Raw genomic sequence first — 17124 nt, 5'->3', positions numbered from 1 at the left:
CTCAATAAAAAAGACAGCTATGCTCCAATATTTATATATATATATATATATATATATAATTTAAAATAGCGGTATTTTTGATGTAGTATGAACGATTTTGATGGTATAAATTTAGAAAGCAATGTTTGGGTGTTAGATATGTAAAAACATAAGAATTTGGTGATATGTATGTAAATGCGCCTTCTCATTTTCAGTACTCTGAGTTGTTAGTGCTGATTGTGCCCTTCCTCTAGAGAGTCCTTACTGTATCTTACTTAACACACTAAGATTTCCATTTATGACTTTCCACTCACCTGTTTTAACTCTACTACTTTTTTATCTTCTTATGTTGATTGCATAACAATACTCAACAGTTGAAATTTTATTGTTTTATATATTTACCTTTTTTCTTTTGCAGAAACGACCATCTTTGCCTTTAGCTCTGCTTCCTTTCATCTTCTTGGACTTTAGTTTCATTCTTCAAGAGAGAATGAAAACCTAATATTTATGCTATTATCATCCAAGAGATGCGTGGAGGTGCACTTTTAATTTATTTATGTTTCAGTTTGTGTCCACCTTTTTTAGTACTTCAATTCTTATTCTTGATTTTGCACTGCAATTTTAGATTGGGGCATTTGCATGCATACCACCCAGCTCTTATGTATTTACATATCTAACACTTAAAGTTCGGTTTTTTACATTTATAACACTCAAATATTTCAAATCACATTAAAAATACCACTATTATTAACTTATGAAATGCGAAATGCACCTTTAAGGTGGTATAAATGTAAAAAGGTAAAGCTTAGTGTTAGATATGTAAATTCATCAGAATCGTAGGATATGCATTGTAAATTCCTTTTAGATTTTGCTGGTGATTAAACTAGAATGTAAAAGCTTGATTAGCTTGGAAACACTAATACTCAGTAGCTTTTAAAATGAATTATTGAACAAATTTATGATATTGGTATATTACCATTTGGATATTTAGTTGAGGGTTGGTGTGATGTGTTTAGTAGGCTTGTAAATTAATACACCGGGATCTTATGGTTTTCCCGTTATTTGTTTGATTAGGATATATTTTATTTTTGGAAGATTTACATACATAGCACTTAATTCCTATGTATATACATATCTAACACCTAAAGTTCATTTTTTTACATATATGCCACCTGACTGATTGCATGAAAAGTTGTATGTCACTTTTAGAAGTTAAAATGATACTATTTCTGATATGATATGAAAGATTTGGGTGGTATAAATTTAAAAAATGATATTTTGGTGTTAGATACGTAATTACTTTGAAATTGGGTGGTATGTATGTAAGCGCCCTCATATTTTCCCGTGAAATTTACTCTGCAAATGGAAAATCGCATTGAAACTAAGGGTGCACTTGTTTTCACTTTTCGGACCACATTTTGGGTCAAAACCACGGTTCATACTTTTGTTTGCTATGTCAGCGGGAATTGCGCATTCGCCGCATAACATAAATTTGAGACTTAAAGGAAGTCGGAGGGAGATTGCGTCCCGCGGTTTGGATAATTTCATTCCAAACTTACCACAGTGATATTAATATATGTAATTATCCCTTATCAAATTCGTGAATTCGAGCTTTTTCATGCATACCGCAAAATTCTTATACACACACACACGGGTCCCAAACGCACGCTAAATGCCCTAAATGTCCACATTCACATTTGCACGTCTCTTATGCCTTCTTCAGACAAGCAAACAGAATCAAGCCGAAATTAATAGTCAATCATACAAAAGTGAACAATGAAGTGGAAGCATCACTCTTTGGGGAACCACCTCAGTTTTGGAACAAACTGTAGTAGGGCAATTTACATACTTACCACCCCATTTCTATTTATTTACATATCTAACACCTAAACTTTAGTTTTTTATATTTATACTATCCAAATCTTTTAAATCACATCAAATGTACCACCGTTTTAACTTTTAAAAAATGAAATACACCTTATCATGTATAGGTAAGGTGATATGTGTGTAAGAATTGAAGTTTGGGTGTTAGATATGTAAATACCTTGGAATTGAGTGATGTCTGTGTAAATCTTTCTTTGTAATATTCTTGAATGAAAGGTTTTCTTTTTTTTTTAAGGTAAATGAGGGAGGGTATTAAAGTTTTTCTATCATTTCTTTTTCTTTTTTGTTCATTGTTTTTGATAATAACAAGGAAAATACAGTAAGACAAAAATATGATAAAATTAGCTTATAAGACGTACGTTTAGACGTTTTAGTGCATATCAAGACTCTTGCATCCTTTGGTTGCCTTATGTCGAAATTTTCTTGCCTCAAGTGCTTGTTTGTTGCATATGTCAATGTTTTGTTGTACTTTTGCAACATAGTTGTTTTTTTTTTTTGTGTTGAAGGGATACATATAATATTACATGCAAATATTTATTTTATGTGGTTTGAAGGCGTGCCTTGATCAAAATATTTATGTTGAACCGACATGTGATTGCATATGAGAATAGAGTTGATCACATGATCACTTGTCAAACACTTATTTTTCTGTTCAATTTCTGTTTTCTGAGCCACTTTTGTTTTGCATTTCTATCCAACAGCTGAGAAGTTTGAAAAGGTTGATGTCAAATAAATGTGGCATTTTTTTTGTCCTTGGGTTTTTATCGAGCTCCCCCAAATAACTGTTAGTAGATTCAGCTTGGATCTCCATTTAAATGTCGATTGCATTATTAGATGATTGCATATTTTATCTAAGTTTTGAGTTTCTCTTTCATTCTATTGATTAAGCAATCTTTAATATTGAATACAATGATGTTGATTTCTGATCGAGTAAACTGTAGAGTGCCAAAATAGTCCACCAACAAAATACATTATGCCATTTTAGTCCCAAAGTTTATAAAAGTATTAAATTAGTCCTTGGACTGTATTAATGAGGGCCAAAATAGTTCTTATTGAGGTCTATTCCAATCCATGTTAAAAGAGTCGGGGGACTAAATTAATACTTTTATGAACTCTTGGACTAAAATTCTCTCCTGCAAGTAGTCGGAGATTATTTTGACACTTTTCTCATTTCTGATAATACTTTATTTAGAATTTTTCATCCTAAGCCATACCTTTGTTATTGACCAATTTTGATGTCACTACTGTTTTTGTTTGTACATTCAAGCTTTTCAAATTGAAATGCGCACTAAATAGGTTACAGTGATTGTCTAGAAAGTAGGAGGATGCAATTAGACATTCTTTTATTTGAAATTCTCACTTTTGTGGGGGATTTGCAGAAATATTTGACACTATGTAAGGGTTCTCTTGGTAGATGCTTCTAGGTAATCTGGCTTAATATTGAGAACAAATATCGTCGATTCATCAACGACTTTTTTTTTGTGTTCTCCCGTCGCTGCCCTGCAAGAATTTACATTATTAATGTTTGTTGTACCTCCAAAATTAATTATGGAATACATGTTTTTATGCTTTAGTTAAGCCAAATTCTCACTCTTAATTAATTTAAATTAAATTAAAAGGCTTTTAAAAAAGATTTTCTTACATTAATCAATTCATTTGTTTGATATCCTCCTGATTTGACTGGTTTGCAGCATGATTTTTGTATTGTTCCATGGCTTTCTCCACCATATCCTAATTATATCATTGGATGATGTTATGGAAAGTAATATATTAAGAAGTTTGATTATAGGAAATCTAATTAGAGGATATAATTACAAGATCTTTCCTCTATTATAGATATTCCTAATCTATAGAGATTGGGAGTGTGTGTGTGTGTGTGTGTGTGTAACATGTCTTTAATAGGAATAAGAAAGAAGCCTTTTCCGTTATATGGTATCAGAGATTCGTCAAATCATTCGTCTTTGTCTGCAACCTCTTTGTTTCCTTCTTGCAAGTTGGTCGACGAGTTCAACTGCTTCCTAAGAAGTAGGGCTTTAAATGAGCTGAATTTGAGTGAGCTTAGGCTTGACTCGTGTTCGGCTTCTTTGAAATTGGCTCGTGTTCAAAAATTGCTCGTGAAAAGTGTGTTTGTGTTTGACTCAATTTGCATATTCTTGTTTGTGTTTGACTTGAAATTGACTCATTTAAAGTAATTAAAAAAGTATATCTAGGCTGTTGGATTCAAATTTGTAACAATTATGTGCAGTAGAAGGCACAAAACTGCCTGACCACATGACTTGGTATGATTTAAATTTTGATATAAATATATATAATATATTATTATATAACGAATACATCTATATAACTAATACACGAATATGAGCTACTTAATGAGCCAAACTCGTGTTGTTGTCGATCAACGAGTTTTTTTGATAGCCCTATTAGGAAGACATCGTCTGCTTCCCATGAGTCTTTCTTCGCTTTGAACGATGTCATCTGCATCAACTTCGCCTTATGTTATGCCTGCATATGCTTTGTCCGCCCTATGTGCATCGATGAAATTAGGTCATCAACGAAATCAACATGTTTTGCTCTGTTTACGTTGTTGGTTGTTGTGCTTTGCTTGATTGTTATGTTCTGCTCGATCTATGTCTATTTACTCAAATCGTTGGGCTTAATTTTTCCTTTTATTTGGAGATAGTTGAATAGTGCGTCGGGGAATTATTTGTGTCCGAGTGCTTTGACACTTCATCCTTCAATACTTAATTACATCGATTATGACTGATGTACATAAACATCTTGTGACAGGTTTGGTTTCATCAGTGGCTAAGATTACAGATGAAAAGTTAAATGACATCAATTATTTTTATTGGAATGAAATTGTGACACTTTATTTAAGAATTATTTCTTAAGAGAGTCATCTCATTGATAATCCTTCTGTTGAGACCGAGCCAAATTATTTTTAGTGGATGAGAGTGGATGCTCAGCTTCTGATACAATACTAAATTCTATTGAACTTGATCAATCTAGTCATATTACTCATCACGATTGTGTTAAAGATGCGATCGATGAATTGGCATTCATGTTTTATGGGAGAAAATATTTTTCAATTATTTGATGTATGCAATAAATTATATCGTGCTGAACAACAAGATCTGTCACTTAACACGTACCAAACGCACTTTAAACATGTGTATGTAGAATTAAAGACACTATTACCCTTTATTATTGATGTTCGGTTTCAACTGACTCAAAGTGAATAAATAGCTATCATGAGTTTTCTAGTTGATCTTATTGCTCGGTATGAAGGTGTTAAATCACATATTTTATCTGACCTTGGATGCACTTCTCTGAGGGAAGTCTATACTATGGTACTGCTTATGATTCTGAGTTCTCATACCTCATCATTACAACAATCTAGTGCTTTTTCTAGTCAGAAAAATACAGACATCAGTAAACTTCAATTTCAGGACAATTGCAGAAGTGAAACTCAGAATTATGGAAATCGAAGGTGGTGTGATATTATTTTCATGAACGTGGTGATAGAAACAAAATATGTGAGAAGTTGCTCTAAAAGAGTCAGAAGGTCTAAATCATAGTCAGCTCACATTGTCACTACTACTCACACTACAAGAATTAAACAAATTTGCGTCGGCCAAATTAGATGCAAATCGAAGGCAAATCCGACGAATTTGAGGTTTATCGTTAGATTTGCATCCAATTTACCTCCGATATTTTTCTTAGGTAAATCAGAAGTCGGCAATGTTAATTCCGTAAATTTTGCGTCGGAATATTTCGATGCAAATTATTTGCGTCGACTTTTGCGTCGTAATCATGTCTAATTTGTTTAGATTACACGTGCTTCGAATTTTGCATCTGAAAATCTCAGGCGATAAAGTATATCGTCGGTTTATCGTTGAATTTGCGATAAATAATATCAATGAATGACGAAATATTATTGTCATTTTAGCATCGAATTTTTCGATGAAAAATGGATGTAAATCCGACGCAAAATTGTGCTACGAAAAAAATTCAGAAGACCAATTACATTTTTCACAACTTGCACGGAACATATAACCACATCACATACCATATTATATCCAGCCATATGACATATCAAAATTCTAAAACAATTCGTGAATTAAAAAGAATATAATGTCACAAATCGTCCCAAATAAGAATAAGAAATTTAAAACTCCAGAAGGAAAATAAAAGATTCAAGAAATAGAGGTTGTTGCCAAAGCAGGAGAAAATTAAAACTCGAACGATTTAGGGCATCAAGTTCATATTCTTGCAGAGGTGAAAAAATATGAAGGGCTTCAGATCTCATAATCATATTTCAAATCAATGAAGATAGATGGCTCGGAAGGGAGAGTTCTTCAACTAAGGAGCAAATTGGGGGAGTTCTTCACCTACCAATAGAGCAAAATCTTAGACCAGAAGAAAAATTGGTCGCCTGCTTTAGCTATGAACTGAAGATTGAACGAATTAGGGCATAGGGGTTATCTTCCAACAAAGATCACACAAGAAGAATGAATGAATGGGGCGGTGCGAGTTTGTTGTTTTCTGCGTGAATTTGGGCCAAGAGGTAACGGAGGATTTACAGGGTGCCATATTAAATTAATTCGATATGCTTTAGGTGTGAAATTCGTAAATAAGAAGTATTGAGTACAAAATACGTAATTTTGGAAGTTTCGAGTGCTATGTATGTAAAAACCCGCTTAATATTAGTAAAGAAAAAATTTAACTTAATTAAGTGAAATTATTTATTTTACTAAATAGGATTTATTATTTAATTGCTTAATAAATTGATAATTAATGATTAATTAGTTTAGTAAACTTTGAATTAATGATTTATTAGCTTAGTAAATTACTAATTAATAATTAAGATAATTAGAAATAATAAAGAACTTCAATGAAATTGATTTAGCTTTAATAATTTAATAATTTCATCATCAATACTCATTATTCAAATCATATGAACTAACACATTTAAATCTTGAAATAAGTTTCCAAATAATCTTACAAGATTTAACTGAATTTTGCGTCTGTCATGCAAATAATTATTGTGAGTTAATCACCTCTGATTTAGTAAATCCGAATTGATAGGATTTACGAAAGTTCTATTTGAATTAAATCTTATAAGTCGCCAAACAACCTCTTAAACTGTTTGGCGTAACAACTATTAAACCTTGCTAAGTGCTAATAATTTGTTTAGTTATTTGTTTATGATTTAAGATTTGTGAGAGGTAGAAATTCTTAAATGTGTTAAACCCTGTGACTGGCTGGACTTGACAAATACGGGATTTAACCAATTATGCATTAAAGCAAGGTTTATCCAAATAATGGGATTTAAAGTTCCTTATTGAAATTTATGATTTCTCTACTGGAATATTCCTTTTTCTTTTCCGGATTGTTGTATTTGAATTCTCATTTCTTCGCAATCCCTTCTCTTTAGCTATTTGAATTCTCATTTCTTCGCAATCCCTTCTCTTTAGCCGTTTCATTTGTTGCATTTCTGCTCTCGGGTTTTGAAAAATGGTTTCAACAACAACAACAACAACAACAAAACCCTTATCCCACTAAGTGGGGTCGGCTACATGAATCCTTTTTCTTCATGGCTCTCGGGTTTTGAAAAATGGTTTAATTATTTAAAAATTTTAGCAGATCCTACAACCCCTAGCATCCAAACAATATTAGTAGTGGTTTTCTTGGCTTCTTTGGTAATGATAGTGCTAATATTAAAGTTGGTATATGTATAGGGGATTTGATGGATTTTAATTACTCACATTTCTCAGTATTTTTTATATTTTCTATTTATTTACGTTGACTTCCGCACTAGGTTTCTTGTTAGAATGGCTGCAGAGATTTAGTTTGTATGTTTACTTTTTTTTTTTTTTTTTTTTTAATCAGAAGGTCGCTGAAAAAATGGTTATGCATGCTTCAAATGGTGCCTTTATTTATTGATTTTCCAGTAATTGTTGGTTTTCATGGTGAGTATTCAGATCTTATTTTGCAAAATTCAAAGCTTCTACTTATGTCTGTTTCTACTTCAATGCTTCTTTTTTCTAACAAGTTTAAATTAGCCATCACCTCCCATGTTTCTTCCTTGTATCTCCATTTCTTATCTTGGCTGTGATTTCAACTTTATTTTTTTAAGGAGCATTTACCTACATGCTACACAATTCTTGTATTTATTTCTCTAACACCTATACATTCATATTTACTTACATACCAGTTAAATCTTTAATATCACATAAAAAATACCACCATCACTATCATTTTAAAAGTGAAATGCACTTTTTCATTCATAGATTTATGATACCAATGTGTTATAAGTGTAAATATCAAACTTTGGGTTTTAGATATTTAAATACATAAGAATTATGTATTATGTATGTAAACCCTTTTTAAGTTATTTTCTTTCCAAATTTGATTTGAGTAACTCAGAAATGAGTTTCTCTTACAAGTGCCTTTTGTGCCCATTGAAACCTATGTAAATTATAAGAGTTCTGATTTTTTCAAGGTAATTGTGACCTTTGTTTGTGCCAGTTTAGATTCAGCGAAGAAATGGACGACGAGAACGGGCTCGAGCTAAGCTTGGGCCTCTCTTTTGGTGGATCGTCCTCTAAGTCCTCTAAGTTTAAAGTTAAAGATCTGCCTTCAGAATGTAAAGGTGATGAAGGAAGTTCCAGTAGGCTCATGGGAGGCAATGTGTCGATATCCGACGAGTCATTTAAAAACTTCTTTAAATGCTGTTCGGAGAACGTAGAATCTAAAGGGAAACAGAAGAGCGATCTCGTTACTCAACCCCCCGAGAACTTCTTTACAGACCTCGCTAAATGCCCCACATCCATGTCTGATTATTCTAACGATGCTCGAAACAATCTCGTACAGTTTACAAGGTATCAAGAGCAGTTGTCATCTAGTAATCGAACTATTGAAACTGAAGATGAGAAATCAGGTCCTGCTAAACGGAAGCTGCCCTTCGAGGAGATAAATTTTCCAAGCAAGCATGAAAAAAAGTCCACCGGAGCATTAATAAGAAACTCACATGTTTCGAACACCACGGAAGACGGGTCTACCGGTGAAAACGAAGATGTAGCAGAGTCGGAAGCTGAAGATCCTCAGTCACGGCTGGTTTCGCGCCGAGAAGAAAGCATGAAATGCTCCGACACTTTAGTGTTGAGTGGTAAAAATGTGCCAAGTGAATCACGAGAGCCAAATTTATCAGGAAAGGAATCTAATCCTGAATATGGAAAACCTACATTTGGAATTCCGCTGTCCCTCCAACCACTAAAAGTCATGAACATTCCTTATCCCGTTATGGCTTCAGCAGCAAATACAAACAGCATGCAGCTTGCTTTTGGTTACCCTCCTGCGCAGCTTCCAACACTGGAGACGGGTTCGTCGTGGGCGTTTAATTCGCAGCCTCTGAATGCTTCATCTGTTACGAGACGAGAACAGTCTACTGGAGTTCCGGTACAGGAGCATTTTGAGGATGGTGCAAAGACGTCTCAAGGTCATCTCTCTTTAATCTGACTAATAATGGAACTTTTCATCCTTTTTTCTGTAACCTTTTTCTTTGATTTTTGACTTAATTTTTTGTCTATCGTAGTTGTTATTCCATAACGAGCCATTTTTTATAACGGGGGCAATCACATGCATAGCACTCGAAACATTGCTTTGTTGGAATCTAGCATCCTCTTTCATCCATTTTTCAAATTCACTAAAACATCAAAATTCATGATGAAGACCCAACCCATATTTCTCGTTTTTATCAAATTATGGATGGTTTTGATGGTGGCACACGGAAATGCATGGGTTTGGTAGTTCAAAAAAATCATCTAGGTGCCAGTTTTGTAAATAACAATGATTTGAGTGCTGTGAATGTAATTATATCTTTTATGAGAAAAGTGTCAAAATAGTTCACTGACTTAGTATTATTTTAGTCCCAAGCTTTATAAAGCGCTCTTCTCGTATTTTTATAATTTGGGCTGAAATATCCTGGAAGGTCTATTTTAGCCCTAATTAAAAGAATATGTGGACTAATTTGACACTTTAATAAATAGACCCGGGATTAAAATGATCCCATGTAAATATTTGGGGGACTGTTTTGGCTCTTAACTTATCTTTTATTTTTTCTGTTTCCCATTTTACCCCTTATGACCTGCTTAGGAGATTTTTTTGCCATCCTTTTGGATTGGTTTTCTGTTATCAAGCCCCATTCTATATTCTTAAAGATACACATTTATTGCAGAGGTTTTATTTATTCTTACATACCTAGAGAACTTACATTTATGCATAGATACACCTAGCTTTCCATTCCAACAACAGCATTTCAATGCAATGATCTGACGTTCAACAGCCAAGAGAATTGTTACTGATCAAGATTTTGGTAGAATGTGTAAAAAGATTAGGAGACCTCCAAAAATTCTCAGATGATTGATTTCTGTTCAGATTCGTATTAAATCCAGTAAAGATCGCACTAAGTTTGCTTAAACTAAATATAGTCTTACTAGGGCTAGTTTGTTCCTCTCAGGCTTGCTTGAATTTATTCAGGATTTTGAATCATTCAATCTTTGTTTGATTTGCTTAAATAAAGCCTAATCCCATTCAAGCTTTGTACATCTACTTAAATCAAAGTTCATTCAATTTCGTCAAGATTAATTTAATTTGCTTGTTTTAAACTTAGATTATATCGTAGCCCGGTCAATCTATTCTTTTGAGTTTAATTTATTTGTTCTATCGAGTCCTATAATAATTTAATTATAATTCGGTAAGTCTGTGATTTTGATCAACTTAATGTGGGAGAATTAAGTAAGCATTATGACATTGGGTTCACTCGCTTGCTAGCAAACTCCAATATTATTGGCATGGTGCATATCAAATTTTAGTTGCATTATCTTAGGAGAATCTAGTCCCATTTTCTAGTAGTTCTAAAATAGTGTCCGATATACCAAATCAAGCTAAATGAAGTTTAGTTTGAACGATTGAATCTCCATACAAGCCTAAATTTGAGTTTATTCTAGAAAAGATTAATCACTAAAACGATGAGCTAATATTGGCTTATTCAAGTAGTAATCACACCAGTCCCTGTGGGCTAATTTAAATTACGTAGAAGTGAGTATCTTAGTTACGTATCAAACAAACCATGCATTGTTCAGAATAAGATCATCTTGCCATCCACATCCAACAGTTTAATGCCACATCATTATTTATATAGAAGGCTTAGCTATGTTTGCACAAGGATGCAAATATCTGCTCTGAGATTTAGTCTCGTACTGCTAGGAAGGCATGAGACAGGCCCTCACTCTGTTCTATATGTTGTTGTTTTAAACACCATTGAAGCAAGAAAATTCTATGAAGCATTTTCAAGCTTTTATGGTGCAAGGCGATCAACTAAATTTTTCCTTTTACCTCCTTTCATCTTGCACAAGCACTTTGTTGTACATGCTTTTCTTGGCATGATGGTGGGCACTTTGCTTCGCCTTATCTCTGACTGTTATTGGAGTCAATCATTGATGTCTTTTTTGATTTGGTGGGGCAACTCAAATCTTTATGGCTGCAACATGCTATCCACAATTATAGATAATTTTTGTTGGTGGTCTTTGCCTTTTTTTGTGCAACTGTAACTATGGGAAAACTTGACATCATAATCCTTGTTCCTCTTAATTTATGGATGCATACATGTTTTCAAAATTTCAATTAAATTTGGCAATTTAAACTGTGGACAGCCTTGGTTACTCTATTGTACGTGATTGCTTGCTAGTGCATTTTTGCATGCTTGCTTATCCATCGTGCTTGCTTACCTTTTTTTCCAACGCACACTCGTTTACTCGCCAATTCACCAACCCACCCATCTTCACACACATGCTTGCCAATGTAAGGTCACCTACTGGTAAGTGCACACCCCGAATTTGGGGTTTAATAAATGCTCGACATGCTAACCCAAATAGAAAAAAATTGGGTTTAGGTTGACCCATTATTTAGTTAGGTTCGTGCCAAGCATGTAGAACCAATAATTATTTCAATTAGTTTGTGTTGGCATGAATAATCGAAAATTGACTTGATTTCTATTTAGATTTTGATTAATTAGATTGTAAAATAGACATGTATATTACTAGATGTAACGAGCCATATTTGAGTCTAAGTCCCTTTTTGCTAGTGCATTGATGTTTGTTCAAAACAGTAAATAAATAAGTTTGTAACATTTTAAATACTCAAAGGTTAAATGAACCAAATTTGAATATAGTCCAACTCATTTATTAATGTTTACAAATAAGTTCGTTTGTTCTATATTTTATACTTTTATGATATATTACTTAAATAAAATCTAATTAATTTTGACTTAATTTAATATTTAATAGTAGCATATTATAATTTAGTGTCAATGTGCATATAAACTTAATACAATGTCTTCTTATTTTATTATTTTAATAAATTATTTTTTTAAGGCTTATTTATATTATTTGAATGTAAAAAAGCTTGCTTATATGTTTTATTTATTTGGTATAAACTAGCGGGATGTTAATTTGAAATTTATTAAATTTTAAATTAATTTAGATTTGTAAAATTATATATTAATACTTAACTACTCATCATAAGCGCTTGGCTACTCGCGAACTTACTTATTTGCTCGTTTACTCTCCTATTTGTTCATGTTCATTCACTCACTCGACCATACATATTCACCTATTTGTCCATGTCAACTCAAATCTTGCCAATGTGCTTGTGCGATCTCGCACGCCTAGCAAGTAGAATGCACATTTGCATATAGTTCAATTTATAAATCTCATGCATTTGTAATTATATGTCCAAGTCTTCTTACATTTCTTTCTTGATGAGTTGGGAAGCTCCCCACATTCGTTATCCTTGCAATGTAAAGTAGGGGAACATAGTAGCATTCGACAACTATATAAAATTTGTTTGCTTTTAGAGGTACTCAAACCTGTTTTTTGAAGTGATGGGAATACATATATCCAATGCATGTCTTTCTTGACTAGGCAGGATAGAAAACAAAAATGTGTTTATTGATTCTTCTGCATCAAACTATACATGCTTTTTTTGTGTGATGCAATGGCTTGGCACACTTCCCTAACACCCCTTCTAGAGGGTTAACGCTAAAGCATTGTTGAAATTCCTATTGAAATCCTTTGATCTAGCCTTATAAGGAATGATCCAAGGCTTCCCATTATTGTATTAGGGTTCTTTAAACTGAATGGATTAGGAACGGCTGAGCAAACCTAATCAGGGGTTTGGACCTCTAATTTTCTCTTTAGGTTAGGTTATGTCATGGAAGGGGATCTACTCTTTTGGAAAGGTTATGGGAATGCTAGAAGATGTGTTTAGGTGGAGTTGATAAAAACCCAAAAAATTTAGAGGTGTGTAGGTTGATTGAAATCAAAATTAAGTCAGGGAAAATCTTTCTTTTTCGATTGGCCTAGTTTGGATTTGTAGGGTTAAGAGATGAGACTAAGGGCATATGATGTAATGGCTCGAAAATGTTAGATGGGTGTGTAATAGATTTAGAGGGTTAACTAGGGAAGATGACTAAAATTATGCACTAGGAACTCTACCCAAATTCGACTAAAAGAATTCAGGTTTAGCTGGACCTTACTATTTGGTTTGAATTTTGGTTTAAATTATATACATGATTATTATTTGGGTTGAATTTGATTTGATCCTAATAAATCAAAATTAAATCAGAAGTGAACTGATTGCTATTTGGTTGGGTTAGGCAGGTTTTGGTCATATTTCTTGGCTTCAGTCAATCATATTCGTTAATTGGGTCGTATTGACCTGAGGAAAAAATATATAATCCATATAATAATCATAATAGATGATTCAGGTTCAGATTATGTTGGTTGGTTAAATTTTGTTTATCCATATTATAAATGGGTCAAGTTTAGGGCAAACATAATATGTCAAGCTGAATTAATACACCTATTAGGAACCATTCTTTGGCTGATTACTCCTAATTATGTTTTTATCTTTGCGTGATGTCTGAAAAGGTTGGAAAATGGCATGATAAATTTTAGGGATGTTGGGGTACAAGCATAAAGAAAGGAAGAAAATAGGACAAAATGATACCTAACTCTCTCTAGAGGTGAAGTCTAGAGGGCTGTCCACCAAGCTTCAACCATGTATAATTTATTCTCTAATTTTCTTTTAAACTAAAAGAATGTTAACCAAGTCTAAATTCCGATATTACCCTTTGATGGATGATAGATCCACTGATCACAAATACAAATAAACTGCAGCTCCTATTTTTTCTTCTGCTGAAGCTGCCAAAATCCAAGTTTTGAATCTAATATTAAAGTTGATAGCCTTGAGAAAAACGGTGATTGAAGCCTTCTAATTATTGTGATGGGAGCTTAATGATGTTGTGAATCCTCTTGAGTGATAGGAATAATTTTATTTAAAGTGGAGGTCAAGAGGAAGATGTTGGCCAAAAATATATAACAAAACCTAATCCTAGATGTCTTTATGGGGATTTAGGGTTTATTATAGTGGAATACTTCAGTCATGGATTTACTTCGAAATCTTAGGATGGTAATTTTAGATGTTGCTGTAATGATTGGTGAAACTCTGAGGGTTTTGGAGCTTAATGGATTGAGAAAAGCGAAGACTAGGTACGGGTGATTTAAATGGGCCAATTTGACCGGTCTATGATTATTGAGTTAATGAAAGGGCTTATAGCGGATGTAGGGAATGGACTGGTTTGAGCATGTTAGGAGAATATATGTACATTAGATTTGGAGTAGATGCTGAAGTCTAAAGGCTTTGGAGGGAAAAGAACCAAGTTTAGGTCACTTGAGCCCTAGTTTAGCTAATTACTATGTGAGGAGTTTGTGAATTGCTTGAGGCTTGTAAGAGCTAGGGAAAGGTCTTAGGAATAAGGGAGATTCAGTGGAAGATTTTAGTGGTTGCAGAAGGAAGGAAAAGAGAGTTCATCAATTATTTAATGGGATGTTAAGTATTTTCTTGGGAGGGCCCAGCCACGAAGCATTTAACCAAATGGAAAATAAAAATAGCAAAAGTTCTGTTCAATTTTATTGAAAATAAAATAACATTAATCCAATCTAAGTTCAGAGATTACCCTTTGATGGATGATCACTAATGACAAGTACAAATAATATAAGCTTCTATTGTTCCTTGCTGCTTTTGTTGAAGTCGCCATAGCCTAAGTTTTGAATCTGATACTAAAGTTGATCTAGCCTTGAGAAAAATGGTGATCTAATACTTCTAACTATTGTGGTAATGGTGTAATGATAATGCGAACACCCTTGAGTGGCAGGAAGAATTTTATTTGAGCTAGAGAAAGGTGTCGGCCAAAAGTACACTGTAAAAGTTAACTATAAATCTTTACAGGGATTTAAATTTAGTTTTATTATAGTTGAAGATCTATAGCATGGATTTACTTGGAAATTTTAGGATAATATTTTTTTAGATTTGTGCTCAAATAATTAGTGAAATTCTGAGTGGTTTGGAGGTTTATGGATGGAGAAGAGCCAAGACTCGGTGTAATGTGATGTAAATTTGCCGATTTGATAAGTCTATGATTATTGAGTTAATGGAAGGGCTTCTGGCGTATGAACGGGATGGAATGACTTGATCGTGTTAGGAGAATATATGTAGATTAGATTAGGAACATTTATAAAAATTTAAAAAGTTTGGAGGAAAGAGAACATTTGAAGGTTGGGTTACTTAAGCCTAGTTTAGATTATTTTTGTGGGAGCAGTTTATGGGTTGCTTGTGGCTTGTAAGTGCTAGGGAAATGTTTTAGGAGGTCAAAGGAGATGCAATAGAAGATGTTAGTATGTTTGTAGAAGAAAGGAGGAGAGTTCATTAACTATTGATTGGGATTGTTAGGTCTTTTGTTGGAGGTGTCAGCCACCAAGCACTCAACCAAAGAGAACAAAAACTTCATTTTATTTCAAATATCAAGAGTTATTTTTATTTATTATAGAAAATATTTAAAGCATTAGATTATTTTGGAAGTTCAAACTTCGAAAACCTAAAAAATGGAGGGAAATTAACAGCTAGGAAAGCAAAATAAGATGGGGACTGAAACCATTGCCAATTAGTTTTCTATCAAGGAATGGTTGGCCCAAAGACTTCCTAATCAAGGCTAAAGCTAATCAAATTAAAAAAAAAATAATTCCGATTGGTTCCATATGAACATAAAAAATAAAGTATAAATTTTAAAATTTTGCCCTAAAATTTGAATTCCGAGCTTTGATTTTTATTGCATTTTTTAAATTGATATGAAGGGGCTTTATTGATGCATGGTTTGATGATGATATGTTAAATCTTGATCTCATATTAAGCATTTGATATTGATCTTCTAGTGAGGGCTTCAGAAGTAGCTTGATGCTATACATCATCCTTTGCATGAAACTTGCGGCAAATGAACATGTGAATCAATACTTAACATTCCTATTTGAAGATTGACGAAAAAAATTTTACAAATATTAGATGAATATTTGTGATGAATCTGAAATACAGTTAAAGTAGATGTAATGGATAAGGAACAGGACTAGGACTCGATTTGATGCACAAGTGAGGGTTGAGTAAAGGCCCCTTGCCTACTTTCAAATTAAAACACATTTAAATGCTCAACAATTAAATATTAAGTAATGTTCATCTGATTTAAAAATAATTATCATGCGAGAGGGAGTCCTCCACTTGTTGATGAAGGGTATGAAACTTATACCCCATCTTGGAGATAGGGCTGTAAAATGAACCAATACACTCGATGAACAACTCGAACTTGACCTGATTTGGACTCGATCATGCTCGTTAAAATTATTAAATACACAGGCTTGAACAATTTTTAAAAACTTGAATCTTAAATGAACTGAACATTGTACGTAGTCAAATTTGTTCATTTATGTTCACGAATACATTTATTGAGATGTTTGATGGAGAAGTACAAAGATAACAAAGAGGATCTACATCTGTTTTTTATTGATTTTAAAAAAATTACGATAAGGTTCCAAGAGAAGTTCTTTGGAGAGTTCTAGAGAAGAATGGTGTTGATATGACTTATATTCAAGTCATTAAAGATAGGTATATTAGAGTTGTTAGTTGTGTTAGAACAGAAGAAGGATTGACCGAGTATTTTCCTATGTTAGTTGGATTACATTAGGGATCGACTTCAAGCCCATATCTTTTTGCTTTAGTTAAGGATGCTTTTATTGGACATTTGCAGGAGGATGTACCCTGGTGTATGCCTTTCGTTCATGATATTTTTCTTGTGGATTAAGACTAGGGAAA

General features: G+C 33.3%; 1 protein-coding gene across 9 annotated transcripts in view; it reads left to right on the top strand.

Moving 5' to 3' along the window:
- Positions 1-17124, top strand: part of LOC110034503 (ninja-family protein Os05g0558800) — a 35324-nt gene that overhangs the window by 14284 nt on the left and 3916 nt on the right. For 2 of the 9 annotated variants that reach the window (XM_020739091.1, XM_020739794.1), the window contains exons 2-3: positions 398-516; positions 8395-9364. In XM_020739091.1, coding sequence (XP_020594750.1) covers positions 487-516; positions 8395-9364 — 1000 coding nt within the window. In that variant the 5' untranslated portion in view covers positions 398-486. Of the gene's footprint in view, positions 1-397; positions 517-7755; positions 7836-8394; positions 9365-17124 lie in introns of all 9 variants that reach the window. The other 7 variants (XM_020741875.1, XM_020743282.1, XM_020741185.1 and 4 more) reach the window with 7 other exon arrangements.

Source organism: Phalaenopsis equestris, unplaced genomic scaffold (assembly GCF_001263595.1).
Source record: "Phalaenopsis equestris unplaced genomic scaffold, ASM126359v1 Scaffold000001, whole genome shotgun sequence".
NCBI classification, from domain to species: Eukaryota; Viridiplantae; Streptophyta; class Magnoliopsida; order Asparagales; family Orchidaceae; genus Phalaenopsis; species Phalaenopsis equestris.
Note: the sequence above shows the minus strand (reverse complement) of the source record. Positions and strands in the feature narration are given on the sequence as shown.